Source organism: Rhinolophus sinicus, chromosome X (assembly GCF_036562045.2).
Source record: "Rhinolophus sinicus isolate RSC01 chromosome X, ASM3656204v1, whole genome shotgun sequence".
NCBI lineage: Eukaryota > Metazoa > Chordata > Mammalia > Chiroptera > Rhinolophidae > Rhinolophus > Rhinolophus sinicus.
The window spans coordinates 78,276,087-78,301,191 of NC_133768.1; the positions used below are offsets into that span (position 1 = coordinate 78,276,087).

Consider the following 25,105-nt stretch of genomic DNA (forward strand, 5'->3'; position numbering starts at 1 on the left):
AATCAAAACCACAATGAGATATCACCTCACCCCAGTCAGAATGGCTATCATCAACAAGACAAATAGTAACAAATGTTGGAGAGGCTGTGGAGAAAAGGAACCCTCATACACTGTTGGTGGGAATGCAGACTGGTGCAGCCGTTATGGAAGGCAGTGTGGAGGTTCCTCAAAAATTACGAATAGAATTGCCATATGACCCAGCAATCCCTCTCCTGGGTATCTACCCAAAAAATCTGAAAACATTTATACATAAAGACACGTGTGCTCCAATGTTCATTGCAGCTTTGTTTCCGGTGGCCAAGACATGGAAACAACCAAAATGTCCTTCGATAGATGAATGGAGAAAGAAGTTGTGGTGTATGTACATAATGGAATACTATTTGGCGGTAAGAAAAGATGATATATGAACATTTGTGACAACATGGATGGATCCTGAGAGTGTAATGCTGAGCAAAATAAGTCAGGCAGAAAAAAGCAGAGAACCATGTGATTTCACTGATATGTGGTATATAAACCAAAAACAACAAAAGAACAAGACAAACAAATGAGAAACAGAAACTCATAGATACAGACAATAGTTTAGTGGTTACCAGAGGGTCAGGGGGTGGGGGGTGGGAGATGAGGGTAAGGGGGATCAAATATATGGTGATGGATGGAGAACTGACTCTGGGTGGTGAACACACAATGGGATTTTATTTTAATTCACAATGGGATTTATAGATGATGTAATACAGAATTGTACATCTGAAATCTATGTAATTTTACTAACAATTGTCACCCCAATAAATTTAAAAAATAAATGGAAAAAAAATAAAATTGGGTTTCACAGTGCTTGAAACGTAGTAGGTCTTCCACAAATGTGAGCATTTATTAGAATGTTTATGGGCATGGCATCAGATCTGATATATTCGTAGTTCTTGAGGTTGGGGATTATGCTTGGTTACTTTTTTGGGAGGAGTAAAATTTACATACAGTGAGATGTACAGATATTAACAGTACCATTTTCTGTGTTTAAAGTTAATCCATTAAGTAATATTTTTTCTGTACATTTTGGTCCTTTATAAAGTTAAATTTTCTACTCCTAATTTTCTAAAAGTTTTTATTATTAATAAGTAATGTACTTTCTCAAATGCCTTTTCTCTCTGTCTTTTTAAGATGAATTACATTGCTAGGTCTTCCAATATTAAACCATATTCTATTTTCTGGAATAAACCCTGCTTGATTTATCATGTTTACATGATAGATGGCTAGATAAGTATCTAGATAGATGCATTCTAAACTAAGGGCAGGGAAATGAATCACAAGATTTATTTTAGTTCACCAGAGTAAGCATGTTGGATTCAGTTAGATAATATTTTACTTATGATTTTTATATTTATGTTCATAAGTGAAATGGACCTATTCTTTTCTTGAACTTTCCTTTTTTCAGATTTAGAATCTAATTCTGCTGTTTCTATTTTTTCTATCTCTGCTTTCTCTTGCACGTGATGGCTTTTTTTCTTCATTTGCTTTGTAATTTGGATTGTGATTTCACATTTATCTTGGATCTATCTGTTGGAATTCTAAAGAGGCCTGAGTTGAGTCCTCTATCCTCAATAAAGGATATGCTTTTGACAAAAAAAAAAATACCATTCCATCAGTTTTGACGAATAAAACTCCTGTGTAACCCAAAACTCTATCTAAAATATGATCATTACCATCACCTCAGAAAGTTCTCTTCTGCCTCTTCCCAGTCAGTTCCCACTCCCCTAGATGTAACCACTATTTGTCATTTTTCTACCAAAGATCATTTTGCATTTTTGAGAAGTGCATATGAATGGAATCATACTGTGTGTATGCTTTTGTATCTGCTTTCTTTCATGAAGTATAACGTTTTTGTTGTCCCTATGAGTAGTTGCTTTCTTTTTATTGAATATTAGTATCACGTTGTAAGAATATACCAGTGTGTTTATCCAATTCTCTTTTTTTAACATTTATTTTTTCCTTTTTCACTATCCCCCTGCCTTGACTGCTGTTTATTTGTATTGACTTATTTTTTTATTAGTTTCAGGTGTACAAATTAATGTAATAATTAGACATTTACACCCCTCACAAAATGATAACCCCTCCCCCAAGCTACTACCCCTCTGACATCTTATGTTGCTATTACAATACCATTGTCCATTCTCCTTTTGATTGACACCTGGGCTCTTTCCACTTTTTTGGGAGAGTATTATGCATAAGGCTTCTATGACCATCCTTGTAAAAGTTTTTTTGTGAACTTTCATTTCTTGGATAAATACCTTGGAGTAGACTTGCTAGGACTATATGAGTGCTTGCCTAGTTTTGGAAGAAACTGCCAGATGTTTTCAAAGAGGTTGTACCATTTTATACTCCCACCAGCAATGTATGAGAATTCTGCTTGTCTGCATCTTTGCCAACATTTGGTGTTTTTAGTCTTTAATTTTAGCCAGTCTGGTGAGCGTGTTGTATCTTATTGTGATGTTAGTTTGTATTACCATGATGACTAATGATGCTGAATACATTTTCATGTGCTTATTAGCTACAGGCATACCTTGGAGATATTGCAGGTTCAGTTTCAGACCACTGCAGTAAAGAAAATATTGCAATAAAGCGAATCACACACATTTTTTAGTTTATCAGTACATATAAAATTTGTTACATTATACTGTCGCCAGTAAGTGTTCAATAGCATTATGTCTAAAAAACAATATACATACCTTAATTAAAAATGCTTTATTGCTAAAAAATGCTGACCATCATCTGAACCTTAAGCGAGTTGTACATTTTTGTTGGTGGAGAGTCTTTCCTTGATGTTGATGACTGCTGACTGATCAGGGTAGTGGTTGCTGAAAGTTGGGGTGGCTGTGGCAATTTCTTAAAAATAAAGCAACAATTATGTTTGCCACATCAGTTGAAAGTTTGGCATGTTGATTGACTCTTCCTTTCACAAACAATTTCTCAAAGATCACGGATCACAGATCACCATAGCAGATATAATAACAATGACAAAGTTTGATATATTATGAGAATTACCAAAATGTGACACAGAGATGAAGTGAGCAAATGCTGTAGGGAAAATGGCATCAATATACTTGTTTGACGCAGGGTTTCCACATACCTTCAATTTGTAAAAAACACACTATCACAATAAAGTGAAATACAATAAAACAAGGTATGCCTGTATTGATTTTTCTTCCTTTGTAAAATGTTTGTTTAAATCTTTTGGCCATTTTTAAAATTGGTTTGTTTGTCTTTTTTATTTTTGAGTTGTAGGAGCTTCTGACAAAGAAGTTGTAGCATTCTGGTTACAACTTTGTCAGACATATGAGTATGCTTTGTGATTGTTTTCTCTCAATCTGTTGATTACCTGCTCATTTTACTAACTGTATGTTTTGATAAATTGGTTTATCTTTGTACCTCCTGCTATCCCCACGCATAGCTGAAACTTGATAATATTTACTGAGTGAAAGAGCAGAAAGTCATTTATCCCTCCCTCCTTCCCTTACTTCCTTGTTCAGTAGTACTTGCTGATTACCTACTATGTGGCAGCCTATCTTCTATGATTTTGGGGATACAGCAGGAAGCAAAACAGACAAGCTTCCGAATCTCATAGTACTTGTCTTTTAGTTTATACGTATATGGGGGTGGGGTGGAAGACAGAAAAACAAGTAAACAAGAATATATGAGTTAATTATAGGTGCCACAATATAAAAATGTACTATGCATAATGAGAAAGGGATGATTCAGGGCCTTTTTCAGGTTGGAGGGTCAAAAATCGGAAGAGATGATATTTAAGCTGAGACCAGAATGACAAGAAGCCATTTTTTTCCTGGGGAAAAGGGATCCCAGGCAGAGGGAACAGCTAATAAAAAAACCCTTAAGGTGATTTGGGGCTAAGCACAATCTACACAAAATATCCCTTTGGGTAAACTAAGGTGTCAGGGATTGGTTGCTTTGGAAATTACCATAAGTGGAATAAGCTGATGTTATACTCTTACTTTTTCTTAGTACTGCAGTACTTAGCAGTTTCTCAATATCTTCTCTGCCCTCCCCACACTTCCCAGCTCCTAGATCCCAAGATGCTTTGAAGATAGGAATTATGGATTAGCAAACACAGTGATCAACAGGGTAAAGGCTATAGGTCAGGGATTTTTTTTTCCCCATCAAAGGTGACCAAGTGATAGACAAAATAAATCAAGGGTTGCATAAGTAATAAGTAACTACATTTGTCTTTATAATACAGCAAAATATGAAATGTTCTATCTCTGCTTTTTGTGTTTAGATTGTGTAATGTGGGACTATATATAAAATACCAATTCGATAAATGGAATATAATTTATTTCTAAAGTTTTCCCGGTTTAGAGAGAGATGGAAGAAAAGATGATGGGAATGGATAGTAGAAGATGGAGACAGAAAAAGTGAAATAGATTCAAACACATATGAAATATGATAAAAAAATATGGTGAATGTTTAAATTTAAAAAATTATTACAGTAAAAGATACATTGCCATTAATCCTCCTCAAAATACTCCCCCTCATTTTGAACACACTTATCCCATCATTCTTACCACTTTCTGAAGCAGTTCTTGAAGTCCTCTTTTGTGAGTATCTTTAGTTGCAATGTTGTGGCTGCCTCAATGTCCTGAATCAATTCAAAACGTTTTCTTTTCACGGTCGTTTTGACTTTGGGGAAGAGGCAGAAGTCGCACAATGTCAGATCTGGTGAATAAGGTAGATGAGGACACACCATAATGTTTGAATGACAGAAATTGCCTTACCAGAAGTGATGTGTGACAGGGAGTATTGTCATGATGGAGGATGAAGTCCTCGCAAGAGGACTTCCAGTACTGCTTCAGAAAGTGGCAAGAATTATGGGATAAGTGTATTCGAAATGAGGGGGAGTGTTTTGAGAGGGATTAATGGCAATGCGTCTTTTACTGTAATAATTTTTTTTTAAATTTAAACATTCACTGTATCTTTTGATCACACCTCGTAGGTGAAGAAATGGAGGTATATCAACAAAGAGGAAGAATAAAAGAGTCCTAGAGGGAGGTAGAGAAGCTGAAAAAAAAAAGCTGGGTGAAAGGGAAGCCAGACGTTAAATAGGTTTTATGTGAGTGTGTTCCTATCTCCCTCTTCTGCCCTTGGGCTATGGACATCATAGTGGGTTATTGTATCCTTTGAAAAATGTGATGGTACTCTCTAGTAAAATTTGACACATACTTTTTTGTGTATTTCCCTTCTGATGAGCTGATTCAGCTCTACATTAATGCCAAATTCCTTGCTTAATTTCTTTCAATTATTTCCTCCCATTAGACTGCTTTGTCCTGTAATAAAAACAAACAAACAAAAAACAGAGATCCTGTGAGTTAATAAAAGAAACTGCTATGCCTTTAGTACCCATTCTCCCATATTTCAGATGGACAGTTGCCTATAACCAAAATCATGCCTTCTGGTCATCATGGTTTTTACCATTATTATAGGGCAAACCCATTTCTACTGTCAGGATTTTGGACCCCAAAAAGTGTAGTTCTGACAGGATTTATGCTAAGTGGAGATAGTTTATAACTGAATGGGTCAAACTAGGCCCTTTGGAGACAAACAAGTTCCATGTGAAAATCACAGACCATCTGGCTGATGATCTGTATTCCAGTAAAGGTTTAAGGAGTACAATTAGCTGGGCCACACTCAGAACAGGGCAATAATAGATTTGGCATTATCCTAAAAGAGTGAGATGGATGGCTGCTTCTAATACTCTCAACTAGCAGAAGCTTGGCTGAGGCTAGAGAAAAAAAAAAGCCTAATTTGCAAGACTGGTAATTAGAAATTTGATGTGTATACATGCCAAAGAAAACAATTAGCCAACGGTATATAACTACACTTGATTAGTCATGGGCTGGAGCTATACGAGGTGTGATGAAAAAAATACAGTGAATGCTTACATTAAAAAAATATTACAATAAAAGACACATTGCCATTAGTCCCCCTCAAAATATGGCCCCTCACTGTGAACACACTTATTCCATCATTCTTGCCACTTTCCAAAGCAGTTCTGGAAGTCCTCTTAAGCGAGTGTCTTTAGTTGCACTGTCGTGACTGCCTTGATGTCCTGAATGGGTTAAAAATATTTACCTTTCATGGTCATTTTGACTTTGGGGAAGAGCCAGAAGTCACACAGTGCCAAATCTGGTGAATAAGGTGGATGAGGACACACCGTAATGTTTTTATTTGATCGAAATTGCCATACCAGAGGCAATATGTGACATGAAACCGTTCCATCATAATCAAAAAATATGGTGAATGCTGCTGTCGAGTGCCATCCAACGGAAAGGCAGAGATCTTCAGTATAGGAAGGGGTGTGCCAAACCTTAGTAGCAGTGTGTGACAAGTTTCAACTTGTTCAGTGCAGTCATCCGGGTGTGAGCTACGGTTGAGGGAAGGTATGTTTTAAAGTGTGCCATAAATCATCTTCCATCATGACAATGCTTCATGTATATCGCTTCTGGTATATGGCAATTTCTGTCAAACAAAAAGAGAATTGACTCTGGGTGGTAAGCACACAATATGATATATAGATGATGTATTACAGAATTGTACACCTGAAACCTATATAACTTTACTAACCATTGTCACCTCAATAAACTTTAATTTAAAAAAATTTACGGTGTGTCCTCATCCATCTTATTTACCAGATCTGGCACGATGCGACTTCTGGCTCTTCCCCAAAGTCAAAATGGACATCGAGGCAACCATAACAGTGCAACTAAAGACACTCACAAAAGAGGATTTCCAGAACTGCTTCAGAAAGTGGCAAGAATGATGGGATAAGTGTGTTTGAAGCGAGGGGGGGTATTTTGAGCGGGGCAATGTGTTTCTTACTGTAATATATTTTTTTAATTTAAACATTCACTGTATTGTTTGATCATACCTCGTATGCGCTAATGTAATACAGAATTACAGACTGGCCTATAGGAGGGACAACAATCTGGTGAAGGGAGATACGAATGAAACCAATGAAAGGAATTTAGCAATCCATGTAGGACATGCATGAGCTCATCAGAACGGAAAGATAGAATAATCTACTTAAACCAAAGAGGAAACAATTGGATCCCCCAAAACTCATGTAGGTCTATAGTCTATAGTCTTAGGGCCTCCAAATCCCAAGTCATTTTTCTTGTCAGTTCAATTTAAGGTTGCAGAATTTGGCACATGAAATCTCAGGGCATATGAACATGCATGTCCTAGGTAAACAGAAAGAGAAAGAGTGAATAAACAAACTATGAATCAAACAAACAAATGATTAAGCAATATGAGATATATCAAATTACTAAAAACTTGTGTCCTCCACAGACTTTTTAAATTAAAGTATAGCTGACATACAATATTATATTAGTTTCAGGAGTACAATGATTTGATATTTATATTTCTTATAATAAGTCTAGTAACCATCTATCACTATACAAAGTTATTACTATAATATTGACTATTTTCCCTATGTTCTACATTACATCTCTGTGATTTTTATATATAACTCATTTTTTAAAACCTTTTTACTTTGAAATAATGATAGATGCACAGGAAGTTGCAAAAACAGAAAGGTCTGGTATGCCCTTCTGATGGGAATGTAAAAATGGTACAGCCACTCTGAAAAATACTTTGTGAGTTTCTTGAAAAACTAACAAAATATACCTACCATATGACTCAGCAATTGCACTGGTAGGCATTTATCCCCAAGGAATGAAAACCTGTTTCCACACAAAAAACTGTACATGATTATTCATAACAGCTTTATTAGTAATAGCTCCAAACTGGAAACAACCAGCATGTCCCTTACTAGGTGAATGGTTAAACCAGTAGTGATACATGCATATCATGGAGAACTATGGAGCAATAGCAAAGAACAGAGTATTGATATACACAACAACTTGGACGATTCTGAAGGGTGTTATTACTCATTTTTAAAGGGAGTGGGGGGGTGGTAAACCAGACCAATGTGACAGGTAGATTATATTGGGCCAATCCTTAGATTTTTTAAACAAAGAATATTGCCTTACAGAAGTATAAACTTACAAAGAATATTGCCTTACAGAAGTATAAACTTACTCAGAAAGAGGGTTTGCAAAGCACACCAGACATACAGATAAGAATAGTATGACCATGGCTTTAGACAAAGTTAGAAGAACTATATGCTAGATGTGGAATGTTAGCAGTAATGGGAAATGACCAAGAAACTAATTTTATAAGAGAAGTTGTCCAAAATTTGGCAAAAGACAGAGAATGTGGGACTTTCATTTACCATAAATTACCTGGACTGCAGAGGCAATTGGAAATTTTAAAGAATGGATTGCTAAAATCAGAAAGAATTTAGTAGCAACCAACAGATAAATGGCAATGAGGCAAAGGTTGAAAGACTCTTGAGTGAATGTATCTTCCTCAATAGAGATGTTCAAGAAATATAGACAAACTACCTGTGTTCACTTTGTTCTCAAATCCCCTAAGAAGAGATAAAGACTGGGAGACATGGAGAGTATGAGTAGTAGATCCTCGTGAAGTCATCAAAAAAGAAGGAGCAATAACTAGGGATACCCTCTCAACTTCAGAACCTGTAGGATAGATGAAGGCACAAGGATACTAATCTTTATATTTCTCTTTTGTATTATTAGATCTGCTTTGCTGTTTTGTCTTGGCTGTGACAATCTGTCTGATGGTTATTATAATAGCAGTCCACTACCAGAACAAACGAGTACCACAGGTAAATTTTGTGGGAAATTCACCAACTTTATCAAAAAGTGTTATAGGACCGCTGACCTCATTCTGTAATTGATCATCATCATAATCATATCAACAGCTTAATTTCTCAACCAACCAACCACAGAACCATTGCCAGCCCCACAGAATACATTGTCACCAAGAACCCATTTGCTACAGCTTTTAGTAATATTTTATCTACTGAGGAGAGTATTGAGGCATGGAGGCTGTGTCAGCTCCTGTACTACTTGCGAAACCTGTTGATTGTGCAGCCCAGTTAATAAAAATAGCTGAAGAAATTTTACAAATAATTTCACATGAACAAGTTCATTGTGTAGAGCAAAATGATATGGCAGAACAGACAGAAGCAAATCCATCTCATTCCAAGGAAGCTTCGGTACCAGACCTCCCTGATCTCTCAGACTTAGGTTCAATACTTACACCAAGAGAAGATGAAGACCTAATGTTTGATATAGATCAAGCTATGTTAGACACAGAAAACTTCTATGAAGATGCACTCTCTGGTATAAATGATGACTTAAGTGGGTAAGACCTAATTTGCTCCCACCAGCATTTGAGAACTGATCACTTCTCTGTTTCAAATATTTTCTAATTTTTCTGAATATTAGCAATATGATTCTTCTCCTAGTTCTGCACATTTTCATTACTAGTACCTTATAGAACAAGTAATATTTTATTTACTTCCAGCATTTATTTTAAAAACTCTGACTTTAGCCATGTGGTCCTTTCTTTACATGTACTTGTTCTCCTGCTAAGATTCCTGATAACAGGAGCAAACAATGGCAAACCTAACAATAGAGTGAAGACCTGATGAACTCAATCATATCTTGAGACTCAATTTCACGGTTCTACAATGAATAGTAACCAAAAGTGGAATATCCTCCAGGATGGCATCATAGTGAATATATTCACATTAACAGGGACACTTTTACTTAAGAAGATATAACTCCTTACTCAAAAAGGCCTCTGTACTAGGCCTTTAGGAAAGGATATGTCAACCAAAGCATGCTATAGCACATTAGGGGAAATAATTCTATAAAAGCAGCATTTACCAGATAATAAAACTGCAGAAAAGTTTTCAGATTACTTTTGCCAGGGAGAAACCTGTGAAAAAGCTGACGCCGAGAGGTTCCACTGTGGACTATTTCCTCAAATGCTGACCCACATTGCAACTACTCTTCAATATTATTCCCCAAGTGGAAACAGCAAATTATACCAAATAACAAGAGAGAAGTACTATTACTAGAAGGGCTAGACAAAGCCCTACAAGGACTATTCACCAATGGAAAGTCAAACACTTACGATATAGGCTTAGAGATGATGGTTTTGCTGCAGCCTTGACACAGAGATCTTAATTATTGAGAGATGAAACAATACGAACTTATAGTGTGGACTGGCATTTAGCTACAGGAATTCTACAAATACTCGAAGGAGAAAATGCGATAGTTAGAGGACCGCCATATCAAAACAGGGTCCAAATAAATGTGCAGGACATTCACTGATCATGCGAATTCCATGCCATACAGTCCCCTCACTTCCATTTGGAAGAATAGCTACCCTTCAGACAAGCCCATGGACACTATGGTCCTCTTTCCTAGAGAACAAATGGCCTTTTCATCTCATGACATGGGCAACAACTGGGTAAAGACATGACAAGTATACCATTAAACAAAGTGGTGTACGCGAATTGTGAAGAAGTGACATGTAGAAGTCAGTCCACACTGGTGGAAACCAGACTATACCAATTCACATAGAGTCCTAAAGAATATTACAGTCAAAAGGATTAAAAGACATTTAATACAGATAACTTCAGAGCTAACCAACATGACAGACGCTGCATCTAATACTGAGGTCTGCATACACAGATAATTAGCTACTTCTAAAGATAAGTGGGGGAAATTATAGACTATATAACTAGGTTTTATTTTGATGAGCAATAGTGGGAAAAATGTAAATCAGTTTTGCCACTGAATTTCAGGATAAGTTTGACAAATTTAAGACAGAGATGGCAGTATCCAGAAAAGCTACCACAGACACTGCTGAAAGGTCAGGACTTACGGAGCTACTCAAACATATTAGAATGAGAAAGTTTCACAATAGACTGCTATGTGGAAAGGTTGCTATAGTAGATAAAGATATAGGAGACTTAGAAGAGGTCTACAAAGACACAAAGGGGAGACATAAAAGCTATCATCAAGCAATTACTGCAGGTAATTACAGTCCGTACCACACAGGAGCTTGAGGGACTGCTGCTATAATAACTGGACAAACTAAGTATTACTTTTCTAGTGTAGGGGACTCTAGATATACAGTATATCCAAAACGGCAAATAATAGATGTGATGCAAAGAGATTATGCTCAGTTAACCTAAACAGTGCAGTGGTAAAGCAAGAATGTTTATCCCACCATTCCAATAGGAGCGGTTTTACAAGGAAGATCAGTGATAACAGTTAAACAGGGACATCTATACATATAGCAGCCAAGAATACAGAGGAATTAGATAAGTTGATAGAGTCTATGCTTTTTAAAAAATAACTTTTGTTTTTATTAAAGCATGGTTGGCATACAATACTATATTTCAGGTGTACAACATGGTGATTTGACATTTATATACCTTACAATGTAATCAGCACACTAAATCTAGTAACCATCAGTCACAATGCCAAGTCATTACAAAGTTACTGACTATATTCCCTCTGCTGTATGGCAGATCTCCATGGCTTATTTATTTAATTGGAAATTTGTACCTCTTAATCCCCTTCACCTTTTTCACCCATTCCTCCACCTTCACCCCCTCTGGCAACCATCACTTTGTTCTGTTTCTATGAGTCTTGTTTTGTTCATTTTTTGTTTGTTTGGTTTTTTAGATTTCACATACAAGTGAAATCACACAGCATTTGTTTTTGTCTGTTTGGCTTATTTCACTTAGTATAATACCCTCTATGCTTTAATTAAAGGTTTAGAAACAGCCAGGGAAGATGTAAACTCTCCACTAGGAATTTGGACTTTAGGAAATTGGGCTATAATTTTGTATCAAAATAAAACTCAAAGCATAAATAAATGGGCAAGATCAGGGAACATCTCTAAGGAGAGAGCATAAGTCTGCTACAAATTCTATTTGGTGAGCAATCTAAACTGACAGATCTGGTGCTCCTCAAAAGTTATAGATACTGGAGGGTAGCTATTACTCCAAGTAGAACTCTGGAATATGGACTTTGTAACAATTCTACTACAGAGTAGTGTGAGCTTGTTAAAACTGTTAGTATTAATGAGAGAATACAAGCAACCATACTAACTCAAGCAGGCCATCCAAATACACCAAGAGGAATCTGTGAGACTAATTCAGACCTGAAACAAGATAAAGCTTGAACCAGCCCATAAAACAACTAATGGTCAACCTGGTCCTTAGGTATTGAAGCAGGAACTTGCCACAACGTCGTAATATGTGGAGCTGGATAACTTGGCTAAAATGGTCACCTGGAAAGATTGTACCATAACGGCACCTCAGAATTAGATAAAATATATTGCAATGTTTGCTTTGATTGTGTGAATATGTATGCTTAAGAATTGTTAAGATGTAACCCTGCTCAGGCAATTGTTGCATTAAGTATGTTTGCTGTATTGGAATAGGACTAAGTAGAATTAATAGTGACAAGAAATAAGAAAAGAAGTAAGAAAAGAAGTAAGAAAAATACTTAAGAACAAGAGTAAGTAGGGAAGGTATTTTCAGAAGACAGAAGAAAAGTAATAATTTGTCAACAGTTATGCAGCTGTTTATGGTGGAAAGCCATGGCATAGAGTTAGTTCCTATGCAGGTTTATAAACCTAGCCCTGTTTTTTTTCACATGCATATCAGCCAACCTTAAGTTGTTGATACTGATAGAAATAGGTGGTTGGCAATTGACATAAGTCATGTACTTGAAAACTCAATTAGAAGGAAATATATTAACTAACTTGGCAGTCCACTGATTGGATACCTCTGGTTGGAATCCTGCATCTCGCCTCCAGGAGAATGGACAGAGTGGCTGGTCATTTATCCAGACTGTCTTTTTTTTTTTTTTTTATCTTGATACCAAAATCAAAGCCAATCATTGTATGGCATGGAGGGATAAATGGGGAGACAGGCTTATCATTCTGAGAAAAACTTAAGGTGTGAAAACCAAGGGAGTTAAGCTGGTAGATGGCAGTGTATTAGGAAGCACAAGTCTTTATCCTGTGTGCTTTGGCTAAACTGTGTGGGAAGTTGTGATTACACAGTTGCATCTTTATTTGTGATGATTACTGCCAGTTATTAGATTATAATTAAATATAATCCTTATTAGCTATTGAGTCACATCATTTTATTGTTACGTGTTTTAACAGATTTTAACTAATAAACTTTCATACACAAATCAAAGAACTTGTGGTCATCTTAAATTACCTGGTGGAGAATTTGGAAGCTACCAAACAGGCATAAGAGAACCCCACTGAACAGGTGGAGTAGACTCAGAATTTTGTACCAGGAGTCTGAAGTTCTACTTTTGGCTTTGTCAGATAACCTTGAACAAATCTCTGAAACATAGTCTTTTCTTGTTTGTAAAATGAGAGTTATAATAATTTTTCTGCCTGCTTTTAATGGTAATGAGGACTAAGTAAAATGATACAGTTTTCAATGCCTTTGGTATGATATATGTGACAATGGGACAGAATATATGAAATTACGGCTTTTTAGGAATATCTGAAAAATGAATATGTAGGAAAATACTTGCAAGTCTATGTGACATGTAAAGATTATGTAGCAGTTTTATACCTGTTGTATTAGAGATTAACACTTCTTTAATTTACTCCATGTCAAAGTTATAGTTTGGACTCAGCTTTTGTTTCATTCTTTTGAGCTCTTTTTTTTTTTTAACACCAAGTTAAATTTTTTGGGAGACTCTACTCTAGTTCTAGTAGGAGTAGTAATGAGGAAAAAATAACAATGAAAAAGCCTTTCAGGAAATAGTGAATTATATTCTATTTAAAGGTAAGATTTTGTTCCTGAGGGGGTTGTATAACTCTAAACATTATTAACCCACTATTATCCAACTACACTTTTACAATTATTTTTATATCAAAGCTTACTATTGTATTCTTGTATTGATAGCCTTATCTTAATAGACTAGAGGTACTTAGTCATTTCCTCTTGGACCTATTTATTACTTATTCAAGGACCTTATCCCTCCAGTCCTTATTTAAAACTTGCTTTTCTTCTGCATACTCATATATCACCCTTAGCTCACCAACCAACCAACCAACCAAAAAACCTTTAAAAAAGAAAAAAAAAACCCATAGTTCCCTAAGTTATTTGGGAGTTATTTGTATTGACAGATACAACTATCTACCAGTCTCAAATGTCATATCTCTTGAGGGTAATAAAAAAACATTGAAGATGATCTCCATTTATACTCCCAAAGAATGGAACTGCATTTTAGCAAGGTAAGGAAAACCACTGCTCTTTACCCCTGGTCACAATTTCATCTGAAAGAGCCTAGTGAATGCTGAAAGGATCTCAAGAGGTATTTTTCAATTTAACACAAGTATTCAAGTAAAGTGGACTAGGAGACACAGTTATGAAATACAACTTTCGTGTTTTGGATTTCTTTAATCAGAGATGCCATTAACAAAATCAGTTGTTGAAAACATGTAAATACACATGCTTTTAGATTATGACAAATTCTGGCAATACTGATTTTTCTTTATAACTTGGACCTGCAGAATTTTATTTTCTCACAGTTCTGGAAGCCAGAAGTTCAAAATCAAGGTGTTGGCAGGGCAGTGCTCTCTCTGAAGGCTCTAGGGCAGAATCCAATTTTGCCTTTTTAGCTTTCAGTGCTTATAGGTAATGTTTGATGTTCCTTGGAGTTGCGTAACTCCAATCTCGGCATTCACCTTCACATATTCTCTATTTCTTCTCTTAATATTGATCATGTTAAATATTTTATTGTTACTTGGAGAGATACTGGTCTTTCTTGAAACTGAGTCTTCTAAATTTTTAATGTTGGCAACCCTCTAACTTGCAGTTTTGGAAAATCATTTGTGTTGCAGCTCATTTTGTAGAGAAAAATATTGTCTGGGTTTTGTTTGTTTTTGTGGAATACAGATTTTCAGTTCATAGTTTAAGTGACATAGAGGCATGCTGTGCGTTTGAAACTTTTAGATGTGAGTGAGCTTCACTTTGGGTACTTTGCTCTGGTGCAGGAGTCTCTGATACTCCTCTCTAACAATACCTCCATCTGTTGAGAAAGTCTCCTTGTGTACTGGGTATTTCTATCTAGTTGGAATCACAGAGTGCTTTAAAAGAAGACTGAAAAGGGTCTCAGCTGGAATGACACTAGAGAATGGAGAAGTGGTGCATCTGTATTTTCCTGTTCTGAGTATAGACACTGAGGAAGTAACTTACCTATCCTTGAAAATAGAACCTCATGGTCCAACTGGAATTATGTATGGAATCATGTGAAAACAAAGACAATTTTTCTTCTTTAGTTCAGTTGTCCCATTCCCATCTAGAGTTTATTTTTCCATTGAGTAATTCTGGTCCTGGGAGATAATTCTTGTGCAGCCTCCTTCAGGACCCGAAACTCATCTGGAAAAGCTGGTCTTTAATAAAACGTCTCCAACTTGTGTAGGGGCTCCCAACATGCAGCCCTCAAACCAAATATGTTCACCAGACCCTGGGGTATGACTCACTTAAGATGTGAATATATTTTTCTTTTTGATGAGTAAGCAGACATAAATTATACGCCTCCAAGGAATTTGAGAAATTTTATCTAACCGAAAAGCTGAGTTCATTTGCCCTATATATAATAGAAGGATAAAATTAATTTTGATTCATTTATTTGTGTCCAAAGAAAAGGTTAGTTTGCCTAGTTCCATCACATCCTACATAGGGAGAGTTTGTAGTGTGAAAATTGGTGCTCAAGAAGACTGTGACCCTTTTTCTGGCCTTAAGCACTGTATGTTTCACTTTTTTAAAGACTAGATTATAGATATTTATTGAACAAACTTAGTCTGCTTCCTCTGATCCTGGACTTCTGAAAATGAAGTTCTGACAGACACCTGAATTATTGGAACCTCAGTAGCTCACAGGATTGTGTTTCTTACTCAAACACAGTAAATCTGAAATTACAAAAACACCCTCAAAATGAGGACATTGCTGATTTGTTCAAGGTGGGAGTATTCAGTCTTAAAGTAGACATGTGGATTGAATAGAGAGCAATTAGAGGCTGCAGTTTGGCCCTTGAACAACATAGGTTTGAACTGAGTGGGTCCAGTTATACATGGATTTTTTTCAATAAATATGTACAATACTGTAAATGTGTTTTTCTTATGATTTTCTTAAAAATATTTTCTTTAGTGATGGAAGGAGAACTGACTCTGGGTGATGAACACACAATGGGATTTATAGATGATGTAATACAGAATTGTACACCTGAAATCTGTGTAATTTTACTAGCAATTGTCACCCCAATAAATTTAATAAAATAAAATTTAAAAAAAATATATTTTCTTTTCTCTAGCTAATTGCAAGAATACAGTAGATAATACATATAACATACAAAATATGTGTTAATTGATGTTTATGTTATGGGAAGCTTCTGGTCAATAGTAGGGTATTAGTAGTTAAGTTTTGGGGGAGTCAAAAGTTATAGGTTGATTTTCAACTGTGCAGGTGGTTGGCGCCCCTAACCTCTATCTTGTTCAAGAGTTATCTGTATACTAATTTGAGAATTAATGGAACCACAGGTTTTTTTTCAATTGTATTTCACAGATTGAGAAGGATTACAGAGGTTTGGTTTTTTTTAGTGGAAATGAAGTCACAATTCAGAAGAGATTTATAGATTTTGATGAGTATAAATCATGTTTTACCTTCTGGAAGCCGTGTCTTTGGAATGTAAACCTTAAGGTATGTATGAATTCTCAAGCTTGCCTGCTAATCAGTGTGGCTTAGTTTGAAGACAAACTAAGTTAAAATTGATTGATAGCTATTGATAAGGTATTTTATTGGAAAATTTGGAGCTAAATATATAAATCCCAAAATCTGAAGTCTCTGACCATTGGATTAAACTTTGGGCCATTTTTGGGTTTGTGAAAGTATATTCTTTTCTTTTTCATGAAATTATTGGCAGTGCACTTGAGAGTTACTCACTATCCTTGCTGCCTTTGCTGTAAACCTGGAATTGGAATTTGATGTGCTCTGATTGAAGCAATTCAGCCTATTAAATTCCAGAATTCTCATTGATTTGATTCACAATGATGAGTTAACACCACCCGGCCTAAAATTGTTGATCTTTGCATAAATACTGTGCTTTTTGTATTTTCTATCAGTGCTGAATATCAATAATATTGAATAGTTGAAAGGTGCTGCTTTTCCAGTGTTATGGATTAAAAATAATGTGGTCTGCAAAATCTGAAACTCTAATTGTATGGGCTTACTATTAAAACAAAAGTGGACACCTCAAAACTTGTTCATCTTCAAAAAATGACTCCTAATGGTGATAGTTGCCCAACAATGTGAATATACTTAATGCCACTGAAATGTAAACTTAAAAATGGTTAAAATGGTAAATTTTATGTAACACATATTTTACAACAATAAAACAAATGACCTTTTCTACTTGAATGTACACAACAAATAGACCCTGAAAACAATGTTGGAATCTCTGGTGCTTAATTAAGAGAACAAAAAGTAATATAACCCTGTGGCATATTCAGGTTGGTATATTGTATGAACATACAGTAACATAGAGATATTCTGTAATAAAAATAAGAGAAATTATGAAATAGGGAACAGAGTTTCAGGAAAGTAAAGGACTAAAACATGAGGGGAAAAATATGAGAAGGTTAATGAGGGTTGGAGGGCAGTGAATGTAGAACTGAAGGGTGAGTCCATGGTCATATGCCAAGCATATCCCCATGAGAGTGAGGAAGTCATCACAATGGTTTCCAAATGGAGAAGTAAATAAAATTTGCAAATGAAGATTACATGAGCAGAAGGGGTCAAGTGACAAAGTAGTTGGGAGATGATCTATTATTACCAAATTGATGAAGTATTGCAGTGAAATTATTTGAAAATAAATGCTTTGTCAATTTTCAGGGGGATGGGGTCCTAAAATTATGATGCGTATCTGCTATCTAGTGAGGTAAGTAATGCAAACTTTAGTTTTATTCTTCAATATCTATTTTTAACACTTCTATTCCTATTAACCACTTTACCTGGAAGACATTCGTGTTCTAAAAATACCTGTGGTTTTTTCTCTCTCAGTATTATATCAATTTATGTAAAGTGAAAAACATTGAAACTGTAATAATGGAAATATACACATAATATTAAAGTCAATCAGACCTTACAACAGACTATGTGACACAACTGGTATTATATATAAACAGTGGGGCAGTGGAAGAGAGGGAGGATTATGGGAGGGGATGGGCCATTGCTATATCTATTACCTACAATTTTAGTACACAGAATCAGACCATATACCATGGATCCCCATGTGTAAAAATGAAAATGAATAATAATAGCAGCTAATATTTATTGAAGGCCTAAAATATGCTGAGTATTGTGCCATGCATAAGTACATTACCTGTTTTATTTTATTTAAATTTTATATTTCTACAGGGAGGAAATGCTCCTGTTATTATCCCCATTTTTCAGAAGAGAAAAGTGAGGTTAAATAACTTCAGGCTTAGTGAAATAACTTAAAGCAATTAGTAGGAAAAAACAGGATAAGGAGGCTCAGGGGTGGGACTATCCATTTACTATCTATCTCCCCCTTACAGCCCCTTCAGTCTTTCATGTTGTTCTTTTGTCATTTATTTTTATCCCCTTCAAAGTTTCCCCTGGTACTCATGTTAGCCTCATTTCAAAGGCATAGTATTTGTTTTTATTGTCTGAGAGAAAGGAACCTGGTGAGTACACAATGTGATTTGCCTCAGAGATCAGACCCAGAAAGGGTCTGCCTGTTGCCCTTCAGATGGCAAGCACCTCTTGGTTTAACCTGTTTGAATATGACTCCTGGTAGTATTGATACAGGTATGAAAATGGACATTAAAGTACTTCCTGTGCCACACTAGCATTTTCTCATTTATTTCCTATAATAGTCCTATGAAATGGAGGAACTATAGTCATCTTCAATTTAAAAATGAAAAAAAATTAATGTCCTGAAAATTCGAGTGACTTTCTTCAGGTCATATAGCTGGTGAATTTCTCTGGCTCTAAAGTCCCTGCTCTTTCTACTGTACCATGCTGCCTTTTTAATGAGCTAAACTAGGCTACTAGGCTTGCTAGGAGGTTCCCCAAAATTGTTTGATTCAATGGCATAGAACAGCCCTGGCTACATTGTAAATGTGGCCAAGCTGGAAAACAAAGCCTCTCCTGTGATCTGCTTGAACTGACCTCCTTCAAAGAGGTGAACGATAAGAGTTTGGAGGTCACACCATAGCAGATGTTGCTCCAGCCTTCTACAGAATTATACACCCTGAATATGAATCCATCTTTCAAATGCGTGTCTCAGCTTTCTTGTTGAGGGGCTGCTAGGGACTTAGTTCCGATGACAATTACCAGTATCCAGACAGTGAGCCATCCATGATCACTGCCCGCCATGTCCAAGTATATAGGGTGGGGTCTTTTGTTATGTGCTGTCATAAAAGTTCCCCTGCAGAGCACTTAGTTAATATGTAATTATATATTCACTAATGTTATCATTTATTTAATGTCTACCACTACCATGTATGCTCCATGAAGGCAGGGTGAGTACCTGTTTTCTGTATCCCAAATACCAAGAAGAGTGCTAAATAAACATTTGTTGTTGAATTAATGAATGCTTTTCCATCATAGAATCAGATGATCAGTATTTTTCCTTACTTATCTGGCCATAAAGAAAATATGCAGAGGCTGTTATGCGCCTTGGATAAATGGGCCTGTTTTTTGAGGACTGTCTAATCATTTGTTTAGAAAAACGCTGACTCTTGCCCTGCTACTCTTGACTCTGGAGGTCTTAAGCTTCCTGGAAAGCAGAGAAGCACTCAGCTTACCTCTTTCTGGTGGTATTTGATTGCCACCTTCAGCTTGGCCAGGTCATGGTACTTCTGAGGGTCAAGCTCTTCACTGTGGTCATCTCGATGGTTGAGGATGATCTCCAGTTCTCGGGAGCTCCGAGCTTGGTCCAGCAGGTCTTTGGCAAAGAGCTTGCACTGTTGGGAGAGCTCCTCATACTCAGCCTTGAACTCATTCTCCACCTTGCTGAGCTCCTTGAGCTCCCAGCCCAGGCGGAAAGCAGTTAAGATGGGGTCCTCACTTGATAAGGCAATGAGTGAGGGGCTTGCCAAAGCTTTATAGATGTTCAGCCGGGAGCGGGAGTGGCGCAGGCTGTCTACCTCTGAACTGGACACACACTCCACACAGTTGCAGCGGATTTGGTGTGGCCGTGGGATAGTGACCCGTTTTTGGACAAGCAATTTGATGATTTCATAGTTGTTGGTGTGGGCAGCCAGCATGATGGGAGTGATGTCCGGTGTGAACTCGGAGAACTGGGTGTCCATCATCAAAGTGGGGACCTAGATACAATAAAACAACAACACAACAACAACAACAACAAAACATAAAAGGGTAGGATTAAAGCTTGGAAAAAGAGGGAGCACAGGGCCTATTAAATGTTAGTGATTCAGGAATCTGAGTCACCATTCTTTTGTCTATTCTCCTTACCATAATGGCTAGTTGTGGAATGCTTACTGTATGCTAGGCACTGTTCTAAGCACCTTACATCTATTTACTCATTTAATCTTCACAACAACCTTTTGAGGTAAATATTCTCCTCAAATGAAGAAGCTGAGTCACACAGACGTTAAAGAACATATCTAAGTTTACACAGCTTTTAGTAACATAGCCAAGATTCAAACCCAAGCAACATAACTCTAGAGCTTGGCTCTTAAAATTATGCAACCACAACATGCCCAGTTCTGTCTGAGGCACGATGGGGGATACAGAGAAGTAAAAAATTTTTCCTGACTTTTTGGAGCTTAGTTGGTTAGATCAGAATTATACAAAATCAGTAAGTAGGAGTACCTAGTAGTACATGTTCAGTTCCAAATGAGCAGCAGAAATTGCAGGAATATTCGTTTGAAAGACTAAAGACAACCAGTAATCTTAAAGACCATGCTTCTAAATCAAGTTCTGGAGGCTGAAGAGAACACATCCTCAAATGGTTACACTGACTTTGTATGTGTATAGGATTTCAGGGGACCAAAGATCAAGGCCAGACAGTGTTCCCTCCAACTTTCTGTAGGTCCAAACAAGGTAGGGAGACTCTGTTATTGTCGGGAAGAAGTACTCTGTAAATGAGGACCTCTAGGCTTGAGGGAGGGGCTATAAATAGCAAAAGGAGCTTTGATAAAATCGCTATTTCATGATATGCTGCTTTGTGTAAATAGTAGGTATAAGTGAAAGGTGTAGGGTTCTTTGGGTATTCAGGAGTATCTCTGGGTGAGTGTGCAGAACCTGATCGATGAAGAAAAAAATCAACTTTTTAATTATTTTTTATTTATTGGGATGATATTGGTTAGTAAAATTATATAGGTTTCAAGTGTACATTTCTATAATACATCATCATTCTATTGCATTGTGTCACCCAGTCAGTTCTCCTTCCATCACTATATATTTGACTCCCTTTTCCCTCTTCCACAACTCCCCTCCCCCTTACTGTCTGGTAACTACTAAACTGTTGTCTGTGTCTATGAGTTTTTGTTTGTTTGTCTTCTTCGTTTGTTGCTTTCAGTTTTATATCTCACATATGAGTGAAGTCATATGGTTCTCAACTTTTTCTGTCTGACTTATTTTGCTTAGCATGATAATCTCAAGATCCATCTATGTTGTTGCAAATGGCAGTATTTCATCTTTTCTTACAGCTGAGTAATATCCCACGGTATATATGTACCACATGTTCTTAATCCAATTATCTATCTTAGTACACTTTGGTTATTTCCATGTCTTGACCACTGTGAATAATGCTACAATGGACATAGGGGTACATATATCTTTACAGATAAATGTTTTCAGATTTTTTAGATGGATACCCAGAAGAGGTATTGCTGGGTCGTATAATAATTCTATTCTGAATATTTTTGGTGAAACTCCGTACTGTTTTCCATAGTGGCTGTGGCAATTTATATTCCCACCAGCAGTGTATGAGGGTTCCTTTTTCTCACAACCTCTCCAACACTTGTTACTACTTGTTTTGTTGATAACAGCCATTCTAACATGTGTAAGGTGGTATCTCATTGTGGTTTTGATTTGTATTTCCCTAATAGCTAGTGAAGTTGAGCATGTTTTTCATACATCTGTTGGCCATTTGTCTTCTTGGGAGAACTGGGAGTGATATCAGAAACACGATAGCATGAGGGGTCCCCCTTGATCTCTCCCCTTGAAGTTGTTACAACAAGTTGAACAGCTCTAATTCAACAAAGGATTCCCTACAGAACACAGAAACATGTCTGAGAGATCTGTGCATTGAAGAATCTGAAGGTGGGCAAATCGGTGTGAACAGAGGTGGACGGAAGGAATAAGTGCAGACATGGGGGCCAAGGGACAAAACCCAGAGCTTACTGTTGTCCCAATGGAGGGGAGGATTGATACTGGAGGTGCACTTTCTGTGGCCCCAGCAATCCTGCCTGGGTGCTCAGCGTATAATACCGCTGAACCCAGTAATAGGGGCAGAGACGGAATACAGAAGTGTGACAACTATGGCCTAACAGCCCTCACTGCCAGGCAGAAAACAAAGCAATGGAGCCTGGTTGCCTCCCTCTGCCTCCAGAGCTTGCCTTCCCCACACCCTCCAAGTTTTCATCTTTAAATATGTGTTTTGGGACCCAGTCTGCTCTTAGTCTAATAGAGAAACTGAGGCAGCTCACTAGACCCACACAAGAGTCTCAGTATGGTGGGGTCTAGAGCTAGAGAATGAGGAGGACCAGAATAGTCACAGGAGGCCTCATGGAGGGGTGGAGGTGAGTAGTCAGAGCATACGTGGTCTGACAATTAAGTTCGCGAACTTATCACTGTGTACTTACATTGGCAGCACTGTACAAACTCTCGGTAAGGTTTCATAACCTTGGTATATCAGTGTCTCACAGCTGTGTTCATGTTGACATGTGGCTGTGTCTTGCTGAGTGGCATTCATTGTTGTTGTGTGTTTTTGTGTGTCATTGCGAGAATGTCTAAGCTTGAATTAGAGTAACGAACGAATATTAAATTTCTAGTTAAACTTGGCAAGAGTGGAAGTGAAATCAGGGACATGTTAGTCCAAGTTTATGGGGATAAATGCCATGAAGAAAATGGCAGTGTACAAATGGATTAAATGCGTCACGGATGAAGAGAGGTCAGGGCAGCCAGTAACGAGCAGAACTGACGAAAACATTGCAAAACTTCGTTGAATTGTGCATCAAAATCATCGACTGACTGTGAGAAGCAGAGCAGACCAAGTAAGCACTGATAGAGAAACAGGAAAATCTTAACTGAAAATCTTGGCATGAGAAAGGTGTGTGCCAAAATGGTCCCTAAGGAGCTCTTGCATCATGACAGTGCACCAGCTCACATGGCACTGTCTGTGAGGGCGTTTTTAGCCAGTAAACAAATAACTGTTTTGGAACATCCTCCCTAGTCACCTGATCTTGCCCCCAATGACTTCTTTCTTTACCTGAATATAACGGAAATATTGAAAGGAAGACATTTTGATGACATTCAGGACATCAAGGGTAATACAGTGATAGCTCAGATGGCCATTCCAGAAAAAAAGTTCCAAAATTGCTTTGAAGGGTGGACTAGGCACTGGCATGGGTGCACAGCTTCCCAAGGGGAGTACTTCAAAGGTGAATTTAGTGATATTCAAAATGAGGTATGCAGCTCTTTTTCTAGGATGAGTTCACGAACTTAATTGTCAAACCTTGTATATATGATTCCAAGTTATGAAATAGTGATCTTAATGCACTTTAAAAATACAGTTCCAAATACTTACTTTAACTGTGGAGAATATGCATAATTGGGATTCTCACAGAATAGACGAATATTGTTTTAATCAATAGTTTCTTTTTACTCTTCAGTTAATATTTTTTTTAGAATCCCACATTTGCTGGAGAACTGACAAAAGGATGATTTAGTTTTCCATCATATTTGCCTCCTTCCCACCTTGGATGAAAGATTCCCAAACAAGGAAGTGGCCAGAAAACAGGGTGGGGAAAAAGGTGGAGGAGAAAGAGGGAGAGGAGTCTGCCAGAAATCTGTTTCCTTCAGGGAATGGTTGCATCAGCCTCTGAATAGTTGAGAGCTGGCTGCACATTGGTCATCACATTGGATGGAGCAGCGAGTAAACACTGATAATATTTAGAGGGAGCAGCTACAAACAAGACAGCAGGAAGTGAGCAACTGGCTCATAAAGTAAATTGGACACAGAAGAGAATAATCTCAGAAATTAACATAAGCCTACAAGCTAAAGAAGAAGTAGGTTGAGTGGACCTGGTAATGGACGTAAACACCACAACCGAAGTAAATCCTGAAGGTGGAAGAGATGGTAAGTGATCAATGTGTCACAGTTGGCCCAGGAAGAAAGGAGCTCAGATCTGGGAATCTGCCCCTTCTCAGTGGGCAGTCATATTCCTCAATCTCTGTCATGATCTAGAGGCAAGAGGTGGGGAGGTGGAGAGAAAATAGACAGTAGCACAGGATTCCTTGGGTTAGATTGGAGGTATGTGTATGCTCCCTGTGGCGACAAAGCCCCAGAGAGCAGTTTCCAGGCTCTTGGCCTCACGTGGAGGGGTGCTGGCTCGGGTAGTAGATGGCTGTCAGCTGTGGTTAGTTGGCCATCAGCTGTAGCCGGTTAATCAATTGGCCACTGATATAACTGCTGCGGCTGTGGTGGAGAGAGTCGGTCGGTTGGCAGAAAAGCGGAAAGCGGACAGCAGGTCGCACGTCTTGTGAATCCAGCCTCCAGTGAGACTATAGTGGTATGACTCCCCTACTTATGGCTCCATGGGTGTTCCTTTTTGGCCTAGCCACATCCTGCATCCTTATGTGGGGAGTGGGAGCAGAGACCCCGCAGGCCTCCCTATAGGACACATGGCGCAGCGAGCAGGGTGTGGTGTCGGCCAAAACTCCGGAATGTACTGGAGCAGTTTATACATATAAAAGCTCAGTTTCATAAGCAGAGTACGGTGCCATCCAAAACCTACCAAAGCATGGTGGAGCGGTTTATGCGTGTGAGAGCTCAGCTTCGGGAGGCCCATGAGGAGTGACACCAGGAACGGGAGGCGCGGTCTGCCTGGGAGA

General features: G+C 37.6%; 2 protein-coding genes across 3 annotated transcripts in view; one reads left to right on the top strand and one right to left on the bottom strand.

Moving 5' to 3' along the window:
* TRPC5 (transient receptor potential cation channel subfamily C member 5) overlaps window positions 1-25,105 on the bottom strand; it is a 326,934-nt gene that overhangs the window by 127,614 nt on the left and 174,215 nt on the right. For both annotated transcript variants that reach the window (XM_074323867.1, XM_074323866.1), the window contains one exon: window positions 19,828-20,349. In XM_074323867.1, the coding sequence (XP_074179968.1) occupies window positions 19,828-20,349 (522 nt within the window). The remainder of the gene's footprint in view (window positions 1-19,827; window positions 20,350-25,105) is intronic.
* On the top strand, window positions 8,972-9,301 carry TRPC5OS (TRPC5 opposite strand). The gene has a single exon (XM_019717746.2). The coding sequence runs from the start codon at window positions 8,972-8,974 to the stop codon at window positions 9,299-9,301; it is 330 nt and encodes a 109-aa protein (XP_019573305.2).

Excerpts from the sequence above, each read along its gene's own strand:
- TRPC5OS (XM_019717746.2), top strand. The coding sequence starts at position 8,972 with ATGGAGGCTGTGTCAGCTCCTGTACTACTTGCGAAACCTGTTGATTGT.